General features: G+C 50.2%; 1 protein-coding gene across 3 annotated transcripts; it reads right to left on the reverse strand.

The window, feature by feature from the left end:
• Positions 1 to 6,204: 6,204 nt before the first annotated feature.
• LOC125525127 (disease resistance protein RPM1-like) lies at positions 6,205 to 10,708 on the reverse strand. Of its 3 annotated transcripts, none has more exons than XM_048690153.1 (5): positions 10,387 to 10,708; positions 7,215 to 10,142; positions 7,038 to 7,117; positions 6,828 to 6,947; positions 6,206 to 6,690 (listed from the first exon to the last, which is right to left on the reverse strand). In XM_048690153.1, the coding sequence occupies exons 1-3, from the start codon at positions 10,500 to 10,502 to the stop codon at positions 7,111 to 7,113; spliced, it is 3,051 nt and encodes a 1,016-aa protein (XP_048546110.1). In that variant the 5' UTR covers positions 10,503 to 10,708; the 3' UTR covers positions 6,206 to 6,690; positions 6,828 to 6,947; positions 7,038 to 7,110. The 3 variants fall into 3 exon arrangements, with proteins under 3 accessions (XP_048546109.1, XP_048546110.1, XP_048546108.1); XM_048690151.1 differs by having other exon boundaries at positions 7,038 to 7,122; XM_048690152.1 differs by having other exon boundaries at positions 6,205 to 6,690; positions 6,828 to 7,117.
• Between the last annotated feature and the right edge of the window lie 2,345 nt (positions 10,709 to 13,053).

Raw genomic sequence — 13,053 nt, forward strand, 5'->3', positions numbered from 1 at the left:
CCTCTTTGAAAACTAGCTGCTCTCTAACATAATCATTGCTACGAAAACGAAGGAGCATGAGTTTACGAATCGTCCTAGTAATTTCATGGTTTTACCTACCTTCAGTTTGCTACCCACTAGACAAATCTTGACCAAATGCCTCAAACTACCAAACTAAGCACACGAACAACAACAACAACAACAACAATCATATCTCACGCAACAACAACAACTCGCTAACCCAACTTTAGATTGAGATGTCACAAGAGATCGCCACCAGCCTGATTGAGAACACAGAATGTCTTCGGAGCACTAACAACGGAAACCACCCTCTGCCCTCTCGCCCATTAGAGCATCTCCAACAGCCGCGCTAAACTAGCGCCGCGCCGCAAAATAGGCCGTTTTTGCGCGCGCGCAATGCGGCGGGTCGCTCCAGCGGGCGCGCAAAAACGGCGCGCGCGCTATAACGGGTTGGGCGCGCGGACAAAAATGCTTAGCCGCGCGGTGTATTTGGGGCGCCAGCTGCAGCGCGCGGCACACTCCAGCGCTCGCGCCCGCACATCCTCTCCCACTTCCACCCCCCGTCCGGTCGCGCCGCCGCCGCCGCCCGCGCCCCCGGCGACCGTTCAGGCTTCCCCGGCCTATCCCCGCGCGCCCGCGCTTCCGCCCCTTCCCCTCCTAGTCCCGCCGGCCACCGCGCGCCTCCGTCGTCCGAGGAACAGCGCCTGAGCGCTCGCTGCCGTGCCGCGCCCGCAAGGTGTTTGACAAAACGCCTACAAGGTATGTATTGCTCAAACTTCATGAATTTGATGCATGTTTTGAATTGTAGTTTTTATAGTATAGTATTGAACATTGTAGATGAGTTCGTCGTATGATTCTTCCGAAGAAGAATTTGATATGGAAGAGGAGGAGGATCTTGCAATGATCCTAGCTATGCATATAAAAAAAACCGAAGCACGGTGGTTCGGTTATGGGTCGGCAGAAAATTTGGAGGGACAGGATCGATGCCCACAACAGATTGATCAGTCATTATTTTGCGGAGAATCTCATATACCCCGAGTCGTATTTTCGTCGCCGGTTTAGGATGAGCACCGAGTTGTTCAGGCGCATTGCAGAGAAACTAGCGAGCCATGACCGTTTTTTTCAGCAAAGGAGGAATGCCGCTGGAGAGCTCGGGCATAGCACCTTTCAGAAGGTGACAGCCGCTTTGCGTATGTTGGCATACGGTATACCGGCTGATCTTGTTGATGATCACTTGGCTATGGGTGAGAGCCAAGCCATCATGTGTGTCAAGCGCTTTGCAGTGGGAATTGTGCAAGTGTTTGGCGAGGAGTATTTGAGAGCTCCCAATGCTGAAGACGCCGCAAGGCTATTGGCGATGAACAAAGCTCGCGGATTTCCTGGCATGCTTGGCTCAATAGATTGCATGCATTGGAGTTGGAAGAATTGTCCAAAGGCATGGCATGGGCAATTCCACGGCCAAAAAAAGGGTTCCACTATAATCCTTGAAGCGGTGGCCGATCAGGAGACTTGGATTTGGCATGCATTCTTTGGAATGCCTGGATCTCTGAATGACATCAATGTTGTCAACCGGTCACCACTTATGAATAAGATTGCAAACGGTGAGTTGCCACCGGTGCAGTTTGTAGCAAATGGCCGTACGTACAACTATGGCTATTATCTAGCGGATGGCATCTATCCAAAGTGGCAAACCTTCGTGAAGCCGTTGAAAAAGCCGGAAGGTAAGAAATATCTTGACTTCCACAATGCTCAGGCGGCAGCTAGAAAAGATGTGGAGAGAGCATTTGGGATTTTGCAAGCCCAATTTGCTATTGTGAGAGGACCGGCTAGATTTTGGGATCAAAAAATGCTTTGGTACATCATGCACGCTTGTGTGATCATGCACAACATGATCATTGAAAATGAGCGTGGCCAAGATTTAGACTACTCACAGTATGAACTCTTGGGAAATTTCGTGCGAGTGCGACGGATGGCTGAAAGGGTAGCCCGTTTTATTGCCTGCTATCATGCCATTCGGCGTCAATCAATGCACAATGAACTTCAGAATGATTTGATTGAAGAGTGGTGGGCATGGCATGGAGGACAAAGAGCATGATGATATCTGCATTCGACATTGTATTGTTCATGGACGACAACGCACTATTTGTTGTGTTTATTGCATTTGTTGTACTAATTGATAAACTATTTGTTTGAGTTGTAAATGATAACGAAATTGAACTATTTATCGTTGATTTATTTTGTTTGTTTGATCATTTTTGCTATATATATGTGGTTTGTGCGGCGCGCGCGCGCTGTATTTTTGCGCTCTGCTGGAGCGGCGCGCACGCGCTGCATTATAGCGCGGCTGTTGGAGCCAGCGCAGGCGGGCGCGCCAAACCAGCCGAAGCGCGCGCGGCAAACAGGTTTTTTGCGCGCGGCGCATAGCGCGGCTGTTGGAGATGCTCTTAGAACCGGCTACGCGGGCTGCCGTTCTCCTTCACAATTGCTTCGTTGAGCTTCAGACCAAGATGCTTGGGTGTGACTGGCACAAAAATGCGTAGCTCATCGGAGTCCAGCGCAGCGGCGAGCTTTGGCCACACGCTTGCACTGATTATCCAGGCCCCGCCGCCTCGAGGCATAGCGGCCATCTGTACAAACCCTGAGCATAGCCCCCTGCCGCGCGTTGTCGACATCGCCATTGCCGCGTGGCCGAAGCCCAAGTCCGTGTCCATGGGGAACGAGGTCATTGCCGTCACAGCCACCGTGGGGCAGCCCAGCCCGATGTTGGACGCGTCCATGTAGGTTGCGCCGGACTTGTGCTGCTCCACCCAGTCAACCACCTCCTGGAAGTGGTCGCCGTACCCCGGCGCATCGATCAGTTCGCGCACCATGGACGCCACCTCCGGCAGAGGCTTCCGCTGGATATCCTCCACGCCGTCCTCTCCCAGTAGGAAGATGGACGCGTTGCCCACATAGGTGGTCGTCGCGAGGGCGCGGTGCTCTCGCGCCGTGAGTCGACGCCGCCCGTCCACCCACCAGCCCATGCGGCAGCGCGTGTCAGCCGCCCAAACCACGGCGGCTAGGGTCTTCCAGATGTACGCCGACACCGCCTGGACCCTCCTAGACTGTATATATACGTAGTCTGTGTATTAATGTTGTAACATTGTATTGGACCCTCCGCTGCTCCCGCCGTCGTCGCCGCCGGTGCGCCGAACTCCATCGCCACTGCTGCCGCCGCGCCGGCCCTAGCCCCTATGTCGCCGTTTCTCTCGTCTCGGCCCCTTGCATCGACCTATGGGGCCCTGCCGTCGACCGAGTCCCCGATCGGATCCAATCCATCGGCCGACTCCCCTGCTGAGGTTGCTGCGTTGCCGTCTCATGGCGCTGCGGTGCAGCCGCCCTACGGCGCTGTCGCGCCGATGCCCGGTGGCGTCGCCCCTGCCGTCTACGGTGCGCCGCCGGCGGCCCAAGGCTCCCTCCAGCCACCGCAGTCTTCCTGGCCGGTCATGCCCTACGCGCCGCCGCATCATCACCAACACTATGCGGCCCTTCCATCGCATCACCACCAGCCACCGTCGGCGCCGATCTACTCCGCGCCGCCCCCGCAGCAGAACCTCCTGGTGCAGCCGCCGCAAACCTACGCGCCGTCGCCGCACCAACCCTACTCCGCGTCGTCTGGGTTCGTGGCTGCACCGCCGCAGCCATCCTACGGGGCCGCAGTGCACTACGGCGCCGACGCCCTCGTTCCCGGTGCCCCTGGCGTCTACTCGGCGGGTGTTTCAAATCTCGAGACAGCCCCGTCGACGGGTCCCTACGCGCCCTCGATGCACGCTCATGCTGCTCAGGTCATGGCGTCATCACCGTTTTACTTCTCGCATCTGCTGCCGGTGAAGCTCACGCCGGACAACTACCTGTCCTGGCGTGCCCAGGTGTTGCCTCTTCTGCGCAGTCGCTATCTGGAGGGCTATGTTGACGGATCAATCCCGTGTCCACCCGCCCATCACCCAGCGTATCATACATGGGTGGCCCAGGATCAGGCCATTCTCTCTGCCATCCAGTCCTCGCTCATCCCGAGCGTCTCGTCGCTGGTCATCTTCGCTGCTACATCCCGGGAGGCGTGGGCGGCACTTCACACCAGCTTCGCCTCGCAGTCTCAGGCGCGTGCTCACTCTATACGCACCGAGCTTGGCGAGACCAAACTTGGTGACCTCAGCATCATGGGCTACTTCAACAAGATGCGGGGTCTCGCCGACACATTGGCCTCGGTTGGCCAGTCTCTGCAGGATGAGGAGTTCACCACTTTCGTTCTTAACGGGCTTGACGATGATTATGACAATCTTGTTGAGAACGTTCATGGCCGTGATGATCCACTTCCACCTCGTGAGTTGTATGCCGGCCTCCTTGGCCGTGAACAACGCATCAAGGCCCGCCGTGTCTCACCGGGCTTCGTCTCCGCCAACGCCGCCACTCGCGGCAAACCTCAGCGGTCTTCATCTTCAGGGGGCAAGCAGGCACCATCTTCGCATCCAGCCCCGCGTGGCAATGCGCCATCCATCACGGGTGGCAACCGGCCGGTTGCTTGCTGCTCCTCCTGCGTTGCCCCGTAGGCTTGCCAGCTGTGTGGTCTGGAGCGCCACATTGCATCTCGCTGTCATCGTCGCTACAAGCAAGATTTCCTGGGCCTTGGCAACAATGGCAAAGGAAACGACAAGCAGGCTGCCGCCGCCGTGACTACTCATGATCATGGTCGCACTCCGTCCTACTCCATTGATCCATCATCGTATATGGATACCGGCGCTACCAACCACCTCACCGGCGAGATGGGCAAGCTCTCCACTCAGGAGCCATACCGTGGTCATGATCAGGTGCACACCGCCAGCGGAGCAGGTATGCGCATCTCCCATGTTGGTCAGGCTTCTCTCCTTGCACACAATTTTCACACACTACATCTTTCTAATGTCCTTCGTGTTCCCTCTGCTACGCGTAGTTTGTTGTCTATTCCTCAACTTACACATGATAATAATGTCCTTGCTGAGTTTCACCCTTTTCGTTTCTTTATCAAGGACCGGGACACGAGGGCCGTTCTGCTTAGCGGTCGTCTTCGCCATGCCTTGTACGCACTTGATGTACCGACCACATCATCCATGCAGTCTTCTCCTCAGGCGTTCAGTGGTGTTCGTGTGTCGCCTACGCACTGGCATGCGCGCCTTGGTCATCCGGCGACCCCTATAGTTCGTCATGTGTTGCATCGTAAGGATACTTATTTATACATGCATATGTGATTTTTTTTAAATATTACATAATGGCAAATTATTGTAAAAATATTCGTGAATTAACAACATATTTTTGTAAAATGTTCATGAATTTTATTTTAAAGGATTTTAAAATATTTTAACGAATTTAAAAATATATGTAATCATGAAATAGAAAAATGTCAATGCATTTAAAAAATATTTGTGTATTCAGAAAAACCAGGTCGGACTCCGCCTCCTCACCGTCGAGCAGACACAATCAACGACGACTACGAAATAGGGCGTGCGTCCATGGCCTCGGAAAGCCGCTGGCGCATGAGGTCTGCCCGCTCACCCACTCTTACGGTCTACCCCGTCTCTCCTGTTGCTCAATCCAAGCTTAGTCAGTCAGTGGAGCACGCAGCAGCTGCCCTGCCTTACAACTCAACACAGTCTAATCTAAGTGCTCGGTCGGTATTGCTCATGTTGATGGTGCAGCTATCCTGCTGCAGGAAGTTCCCACTTTTTCGTTTAGCGATGAAGTGGACTTGTAGCTGCTGAGTTTCTTCACAAGTCTGAACCATCAAATCTCTGCATAAGAGTGGTTCCGAAAAATTCTCAAGCATTTTGATGGTTGCTGCTTTAAGTTCATACTGTTGGCATACTGATGACGATAAATTTTGAGGGACGCATAAATGAGCCCGGTGATTGCCTCGGAAAGCCACCAACACGCGGTCTGTAGCAGTCAGCCTGCTGCCTGCTCAGTTTATCCTGCAGACTCCGGGCAGTCTATGAAACTGCCAACAGTGTGCAAACATGGTCACTAACTATAGCTCGAAAACACTACTCATTCAAAAATAACTATGGATGTTGGATACCGCCGCGAGGCCTTTTTGATGGCAAACTGTAATTTGCAAAGCAAAATGGATGAAAATCGCAGAGTTAATTTTGCAGCAGGTGTATTGTTTCATCAACTCAAATTTGGTGAAAAATGGATAACCACAGATGCAATCATCATTATTTGTTTATTACAACCAAGCACAGACATTGTGGCAGCAACAAATGGAGAGTAATAAACCATCTCTAGGAAAACAGAGTACGCACTAGAAAACAGAGCAAGTCTGTATTCAGAATTGCAGGTCTTCCAGCCCATTCCACGGTGTTCTCCATCTGAGATCTCAAAATTACAATTGCAACTTTAAACTCCTGCTGAGATATCAGAATGGCATCGCAGCTTGCTTCTCCACTTCGTTACACTAAAGCCCCAAGATCAATGCACTCATCTTCCATCGGAGCTTGGAAATGTCAGGATACCTCTCAGCTGCACCTTGCACCATATTAGAGGCCGCCAGCCAGCAGAGAGAACCTAGATAGCTGAACGTGATGGCCAATTGCAGCTTAACAGTACGTATGTGCATCTTCATCTGTAGCAGCATCTTGTGGGGTGCAGTCCATTGCACTTTCAACGTCTTCTCCCCAGCTGAAATGCATTTACAGAGCATGCGTTAGTTTTATTTCCTCGGCAAATGTATTATGTGTTCGCAACTTGAAAACAACATGAAAAATTGCAAATTTATGACGAACACGTAACATGATAACTACGAATAAATAACTGACCAGTTATCTGCAAGAACACTTCATGGTTCACGTTTCAGAGGCACTTTGACTCTACGGCGGCAGCAATCGGAAGCAGCAGCGGGAATGGAAACGAGGGCAATGGGGAAACGATCAACACCTCTTATTAGATAGAGATAAACATCGTCAGAAACCAAAACGGAACTAGCAATGGGTCAGAATAAACCAAAACGGAACTAGCAATGCGTCCACCTAGACGATGTCGTCAGAATTGCAGGACCAGAAATCGTCTTCCACCAAAGCAGAGCCTTCGGCCTCCCTCATGTCAGGGTCTTGGCTACAACAACAACATCAAATTAAGGGACATCATCAGTTCAGTTCATACTTATCTGGTACTGCTAATGGACGGAAGAGAAAACAACTACTCACCTATTGCTCCCCGTCGTTCCGACCACCACCTGCGAGGAGGAGGTCTCCCCTGCAGCTGTATGCTCGGGATGGAGAGATGATGATTCCTCCCCCTCCGTTGCTTCATCCACATCTACTACAATAGTGGATCCTTGGACAATGTCACCCAGGTCGTGGACGCTCCGATCTTGCTCCAGTAGCAGCACGGGATGGTTGGGGTGTGTGTCCACTTGACGTTGCAACATACCAAGACTGGCCACCTTGCAATTGCAACGAAGCCAAATCTCCTTGAGACATGCAAGGTGCTCGATACCATTAATCCCAGATTCTATCCGGCAGTCACTGATTTCTATCTTTCCCAGCTGGGGTGAGGTGCCCTCCTCGAATATCAACTCTCTCAGTTGCATCAGACTCCAAATATCAAGTTTCTTGAGATTTTGGAATGCTCCCGTTTTGAACGCCAACTTCTCCCCAATATAAGAGTTGAATCCAAGACCAAGCTGCATGAGGTTGGGAAGTGACCCTGGTATTTCCATGATTTTACCTTCTTTCTTTATTACAGTCCTGGATAAGTGAGGCTTGACCAAATGTATCAGATTGCCAAGCCAGCCAGGAATCTCTCCAGGGCATCCAGACAAGTCCAGACACCTCAACAGGGGAGGAGGAGAGGAAATATCATGCAGCCACTCTAGTGAACCATTCACTTCAAGGGAGCGGAGGCAATGGAGCTTCTGAATAGCATCACCGAGTACCTTGCATTTCTGCTTATTGGTGCCCCCTTCTATTACCACGCTCAGTTTTTTCAGCTGCACAAGCTCACCTAGCTCTTTAATTGCTTTGCAACTAGTTCGGCCGATGTCCACAACCTCTAGTATTTGCAGCTCTTTCAATTTGCCGATTCCTTTTGACACCCTCACAGCCCTTGACTCGGACCAACGGCTAGACCAGGCCATGTGTAGCTCTGCAACTGCCTCAGCACGCTCACTAGAATCAAACAAAGGTGTGAACGGCATGGGCAAACATAATGTGTTCAGCAAGCATTCCCTGGGTTTACCCAGGACAAACCATTTATAGGATCTCTTTCTGGTACAACGGAGACTGTGTATACTCTGGAGTTTACTAATCTCAGTTGGCAGTTCTGTGATATAACTGTCTCCTATGTTCAAAGTACGCAAGCCTTGCAATTTTCCTATGGATCTAGGAAGGTTATAAATATGTGAATATCCTTGAGGGTGAGAAAAATTCACATACTTCAAGTGGCGCAACAATCCTATGTTGCTGATATCCTTTTGTGTGACTTGAAACTGGGCATTCTCTAGATCCAAGACCCGGAGCATTTTCATTTCAGGAGAACAAACCAAAGGTGATGGCCCCAATGATCTCTCACCAAACACAGTTACTGACCGGGCGTGGCTCCAATCCATGTGTATATTTTGGCACATGCTACCATGGTACGCTACATGTCGGAAGGTCTCCTCCATAGCACCAGTTACATTATTTCCTGCCACGTACACGAAATTTTCATCTCTAGAAACTGAGATCATGACATCACGCACGATATCATGGACTCGACAGCTCTTCACAACTCCTTCAATGTTCACCCTTGATGGTTGAAGCATGCTACGGTTGATTAACTCATTAAAGTAACCTTTTGCCACATCCTCAATGTTCACCCCAGTCCCACCTCTAATCAGCCCCTCGGCAATCCATCTTTCTACTAGACGCCTCATCTGGATTTCTGAATCCTCGGGAAAGATGCTTAGGTATAAGAAACATGGCTTAAGATGAGATGGCAAGTGGTTGTAACTCAAAGTAACCATCATCTTCATTGTTTCAAGGCTTGGGTTACTCTCAAGCTCAGACGGGAGTTGGCTATAGAATTGCTCCCACTCTACTATCTTTTTAGTGGCAAGGATCCCTCCAATTGTGAGTATGGCCAGTGGTAAACAACCACACTTTTTAACTAGTTTTTCAACTATGCTCTTGAAGTTTTCAACTTTTTCCATTTCTTCAGATACTTTCCTACTCTTTTTTAGTAGCAAATTTGTGGCCTCAACTACCTCTAAGGTTTTAAGGTGGTAGATAAGGGATTCAAGAGTACATTCCTTTGCTAAGCCAACATCACGTGTTGTTACTATTATCCGACTACCTTTCTTGTTTCTACTAGGAAAAACAATATCTTTAATCCACCTCCATGCATCTATGGTCCACAAGTCATCAAGAATAATAAGGTACCTCTTATCCTTAATCTCTTGATTGAGGTACTCGGCGAGGTCCTTTACTTGCACCACCTTCCCTTCAAGTTCTTTCAACAAGTTCTTCAGTGAATCTCCACCCAGAAGTTGCCTGATCATATCCTTGAGCATTTCTATCTTGAAAAATGACTGTGAAACTGTGATCCATGCACAGCAAGAAAAATTCTTCACAATATCTTCCTTACTTTCATAAGTTTTTCTTGCAAGAATAGTCTTGCCTAAACCACCCATGCCAACAACAGATATAACTTTGGCATCACCATCTCTAGTGTTGACATCCATCAGCTTAATCAACTCCTCCCTAGGCTTGGTAAAGCCCACAAGTTCCGCTTCATCAGTGTTGCCTGCTGAATGATTACGTACATCTTCTATGTAAGAAACCTCCTTGTCACTGGTCATTGAGGCCTCTGTCCTGATCAAGTTGTAGCGTGCATTCCTGCTGCTCACTTCTTCAACTCTTGTTTTCAGGTTGCGAATTTGGATAGCAATCCGACGACGATCTTTGAGCTTCATCAGCCGTTTCATCAGGCTTTGGCTCCTCACATGAACCATAAATTCATCAAGGCAATCTTCTATATTGTAGGAAAGGTCCCTTACTTGCTCTGCCCACACCTTCAGCAGCATGTCTTTGTTCTTCGTTGCTTCAGCGGCTGCCAAGAATGCCTGCATCGTCTTTAGCTCATCTTTGATGAACCTGTCAAGAAAATTCAATTGAGATTCAGAACAACTACTATTGTCATTATCAAGCTGGTGGCATGCGCGCGAGAATGCATGAGAAAATTTGCCGCATCCATGAATAACGGAAAATATCAAACAATGGGAATGAGATCTGAAACATGCCTGAAAAAACCTATAAAATTCCTAGATTTGGTATTAGTAAGTTGATCTATGTAACAACTTGAAAGAGTTAGCATGTAAATGGATGCATGCGTACATACCAGATATCCTTCTGCACACCCATCACCAAGCTCAGCTCGGCGGCCGCAGCAGAGGCGGCCTTGCTGATAGCGCCTCCCAGCATGGACCTCGCCATGCTTACCACCGTCTCCGCCATCTCCGGCTCTGGCTGGTTCCTCAGAGAACACCTTTTCCTTTTCTTTGCCGAAGACACTTACAAAGTTGAGCTCACAATAGGTGGATGTTGAGAACAAAGGACTGGGTGCCGCAAGAAATTCAAGGTTGCAGTGCTGTTTTCTTGCTACCACACAGGTAACCCACATGATCGCTGAGTTTGGTCTTAGCTGGCGCCTCAAGACTAGCCAACTAAAGCGGATCGCATGCTTTAGGCCGCTTCCCCACTAATAATCTATACTTGAATAAACTTTTGACAGCTAAGCCTGTTGTGATGTGAAAAAATATGAAATTTTGACAGCTAAGCACTCAAATATATACTTTTGAGTGTTAGTTTTGTTGCAGTATAATGTCCGACCCTCTTTCATAGTTTGAACTTTTGGATGAGTTGGCTGGTGCATGAATTCAATATGGTATCCGAGCCAAGCCAAGAAGTCTTGAGTTCAAGACCCTGCCAACACAGTATTAAATAAAACAATTCTAGGGCCTACATCGATCCCACGTCTAAGGACTAAAATAGCCTAGACGTGAGGGGGGGAGGGGGGGGGGGGGGGGGGGGGGTTTGTTGAAATATGTTACCCGCCTCCCTCCATCAATTCGGACTGATGGGTGAATTGGTTAGGTGCATAAACTTACAACCAAGAGATTTAGGCTTTAAAACTCAGTAAACGCAATAGATAATTGCAGCCTGCCCTCGCTTCCGCTGCCCACGTCATTGGCTGGTGCATGAATTCTATAAGTCCCGCGAGCGACTGAGGGGCTGCTCCCACCGCCGGCGGCTACTAGGCCTCTTCCTCCCCACCTAGCCCTCACCGTCGCCGGTCTGTGCCGCTGGGAAAAGTCCGGTAGGTGCGGGCGGAGGCAGGGCCGTCTCTCTCCCTGGCGCGGTGGAGCTCGGCATGAGCCGGCAACCTGGCCTGGCTGCATGGTGCTGGACCAGGGCGGCGCGTTAAATAGGCAGGCTCGGCAGCGCCTAGGCTTCCTTGGCGATAGGGTGGATCGTGCCCATGGTGTGGAAGGCTGGAGGTGTGGTGTGGAGGTGGGGTATCCTTGGGACGAAGTCAAGGGCTGCCAGATCCGATTTGGTGTGAGGCAACTCCTCTAGCCATCGTTTCGCAGGCGGCACCGGCCAGCCGTCTCCTGTTGATGTGGGCGCTGGTGGGGGTCCGGTTTCGTGGTGCACCTTGGCACGTCATGGCTGGCGATGGAGGCCACGATGTTGGGTTGTGTAGGGTGTGGGCGGTGCGGGTCTGTGGTGGCGGTGTCGGTGCCGTTCTCCGGCGGTCATGCCTCACCGGTAGCACAGAGTGGGGGTTGCGGTCTCCCCTTCTCCTCGGTCTATGTCGGCGGCATGGTGGTGGCCAGGGGGTCGTGCTCGGGTTGGTGAGATTTGGCTCGATCCGAGTGTGGCGGTCGTCGGTGGTGGTCAGGACGTCGCTTCACTACCGGGCAGCGCGGCGTCGAGGGGCACAAACATGATGGTGGTCGGGATGTCACTTCATTGTCGGTATATGTCTGTTTTTAAGTTCGGGCGTGGTCCGCGGATATGATACGGGAGGGAGCCATCCAACACTAATTAAAAAGTATCCGGCTGGGAGAAGAAACGTAGGTGAGGACATGCATGTGATGGGATATTTGTGGTTTAGTGTCTGGTTGGGAGGAAAGAGAGAAGTGGGGTATCATGCATGTGCAGTTGGAGGAGAGATAGAAGAGAAGGACATGCATGTGATTGGTCAAGTGCATGTCCGGACTCCGGGCAAACTCTCCCATGTTTGTCGCCAAAATATCGAAATTTGAATGTCCGGACAGCTTCGGGGACTGATACAGGTCCCCATTGAATTGCAAAAGTGAACAGATGTGTCCGGCCGAACATATACCGGTGTTTTGCGGGTTTCCTTGGAGATGCCCTTTTAGCAAAAGCCCTGAGGTTTTTACTTTCTTTCGTCACGATTATTCAAACAAACACCCATGTTTGTCTTTCTTATAATCCAGGCCTTTTGTTGCAATACAACCATCTTAGCTAAGAGCATTGGACAAGTTACAGCAGTTTAGTACTATATACGTATCTTTTGCCGGCGACAAAGTTGGCCGGCCAAATTTGGACTGACCAGAGCACTACCTCCCATGGCCCGAGTTATTATATCATACTCTGTTGGTGATTAGTGCCTTGAACCAAGCTGTCTTTTTGTATTCTGGTTGTTGAAATGCAACTAACCAAATAATTAGCCGCACGTTAATTTCCTATTAGCTACTAGTGTTGCACGTATAGCAGCGAAGGGTGTGCGTTTTGTACACTAGCGGTATTGGAATCTCCATTCGATTTCACACAAGCATCTTAGGTAGCACTGTGCGTTCCAATGGCCACATCATGCACCAAGTCAAGTCTTTCTTTCAAATTCTGGTTGTTCGAATGCAGCTCTCAGTATCCAGATAAATAATTGGCCATATGTCACTATGATGTATCATAGGCATATATCACAGGCATGCGGCAGGTAGCTATACGATGCGTGCTTAATTATATAGTAGTGGTGGCG

The sequence above is a fragment of the Triticum urartu genome, chromosome 7 (genome assembly GCF_003073215.2).
Source record: "Triticum urartu cultivar G1812 chromosome 7, Tu2.1, whole genome shotgun sequence".
Lineage (NCBI taxonomy): Eukaryota > Viridiplantae > Streptophyta > Magnoliopsida > Poales > Poaceae > Triticum > Triticum urartu.

Coding starts and splice junctions, on each gene's coding strand:
- LOC125525127 (XM_048690151.1), bottom strand. CDS start 10,502: ATGGCGGAGACGGTGGTAAGCATGGCGAGGTCCATGCTGGGAGGCGCT. Junction 10,143..10,386: donor GGTGTGCAGAAGGATATCTG/GTATGTACGCAT, acceptor TTTTCTTGACAG/GTTCATCAAAGATGAGCTAA. Junction 7,123..7,214: donor GGAACGACGGGGAGCAATAG/GTGAGTAGTTGT, acceptor TTGTTGTTGTAG/CCAAGACCCTGACATGAGGG.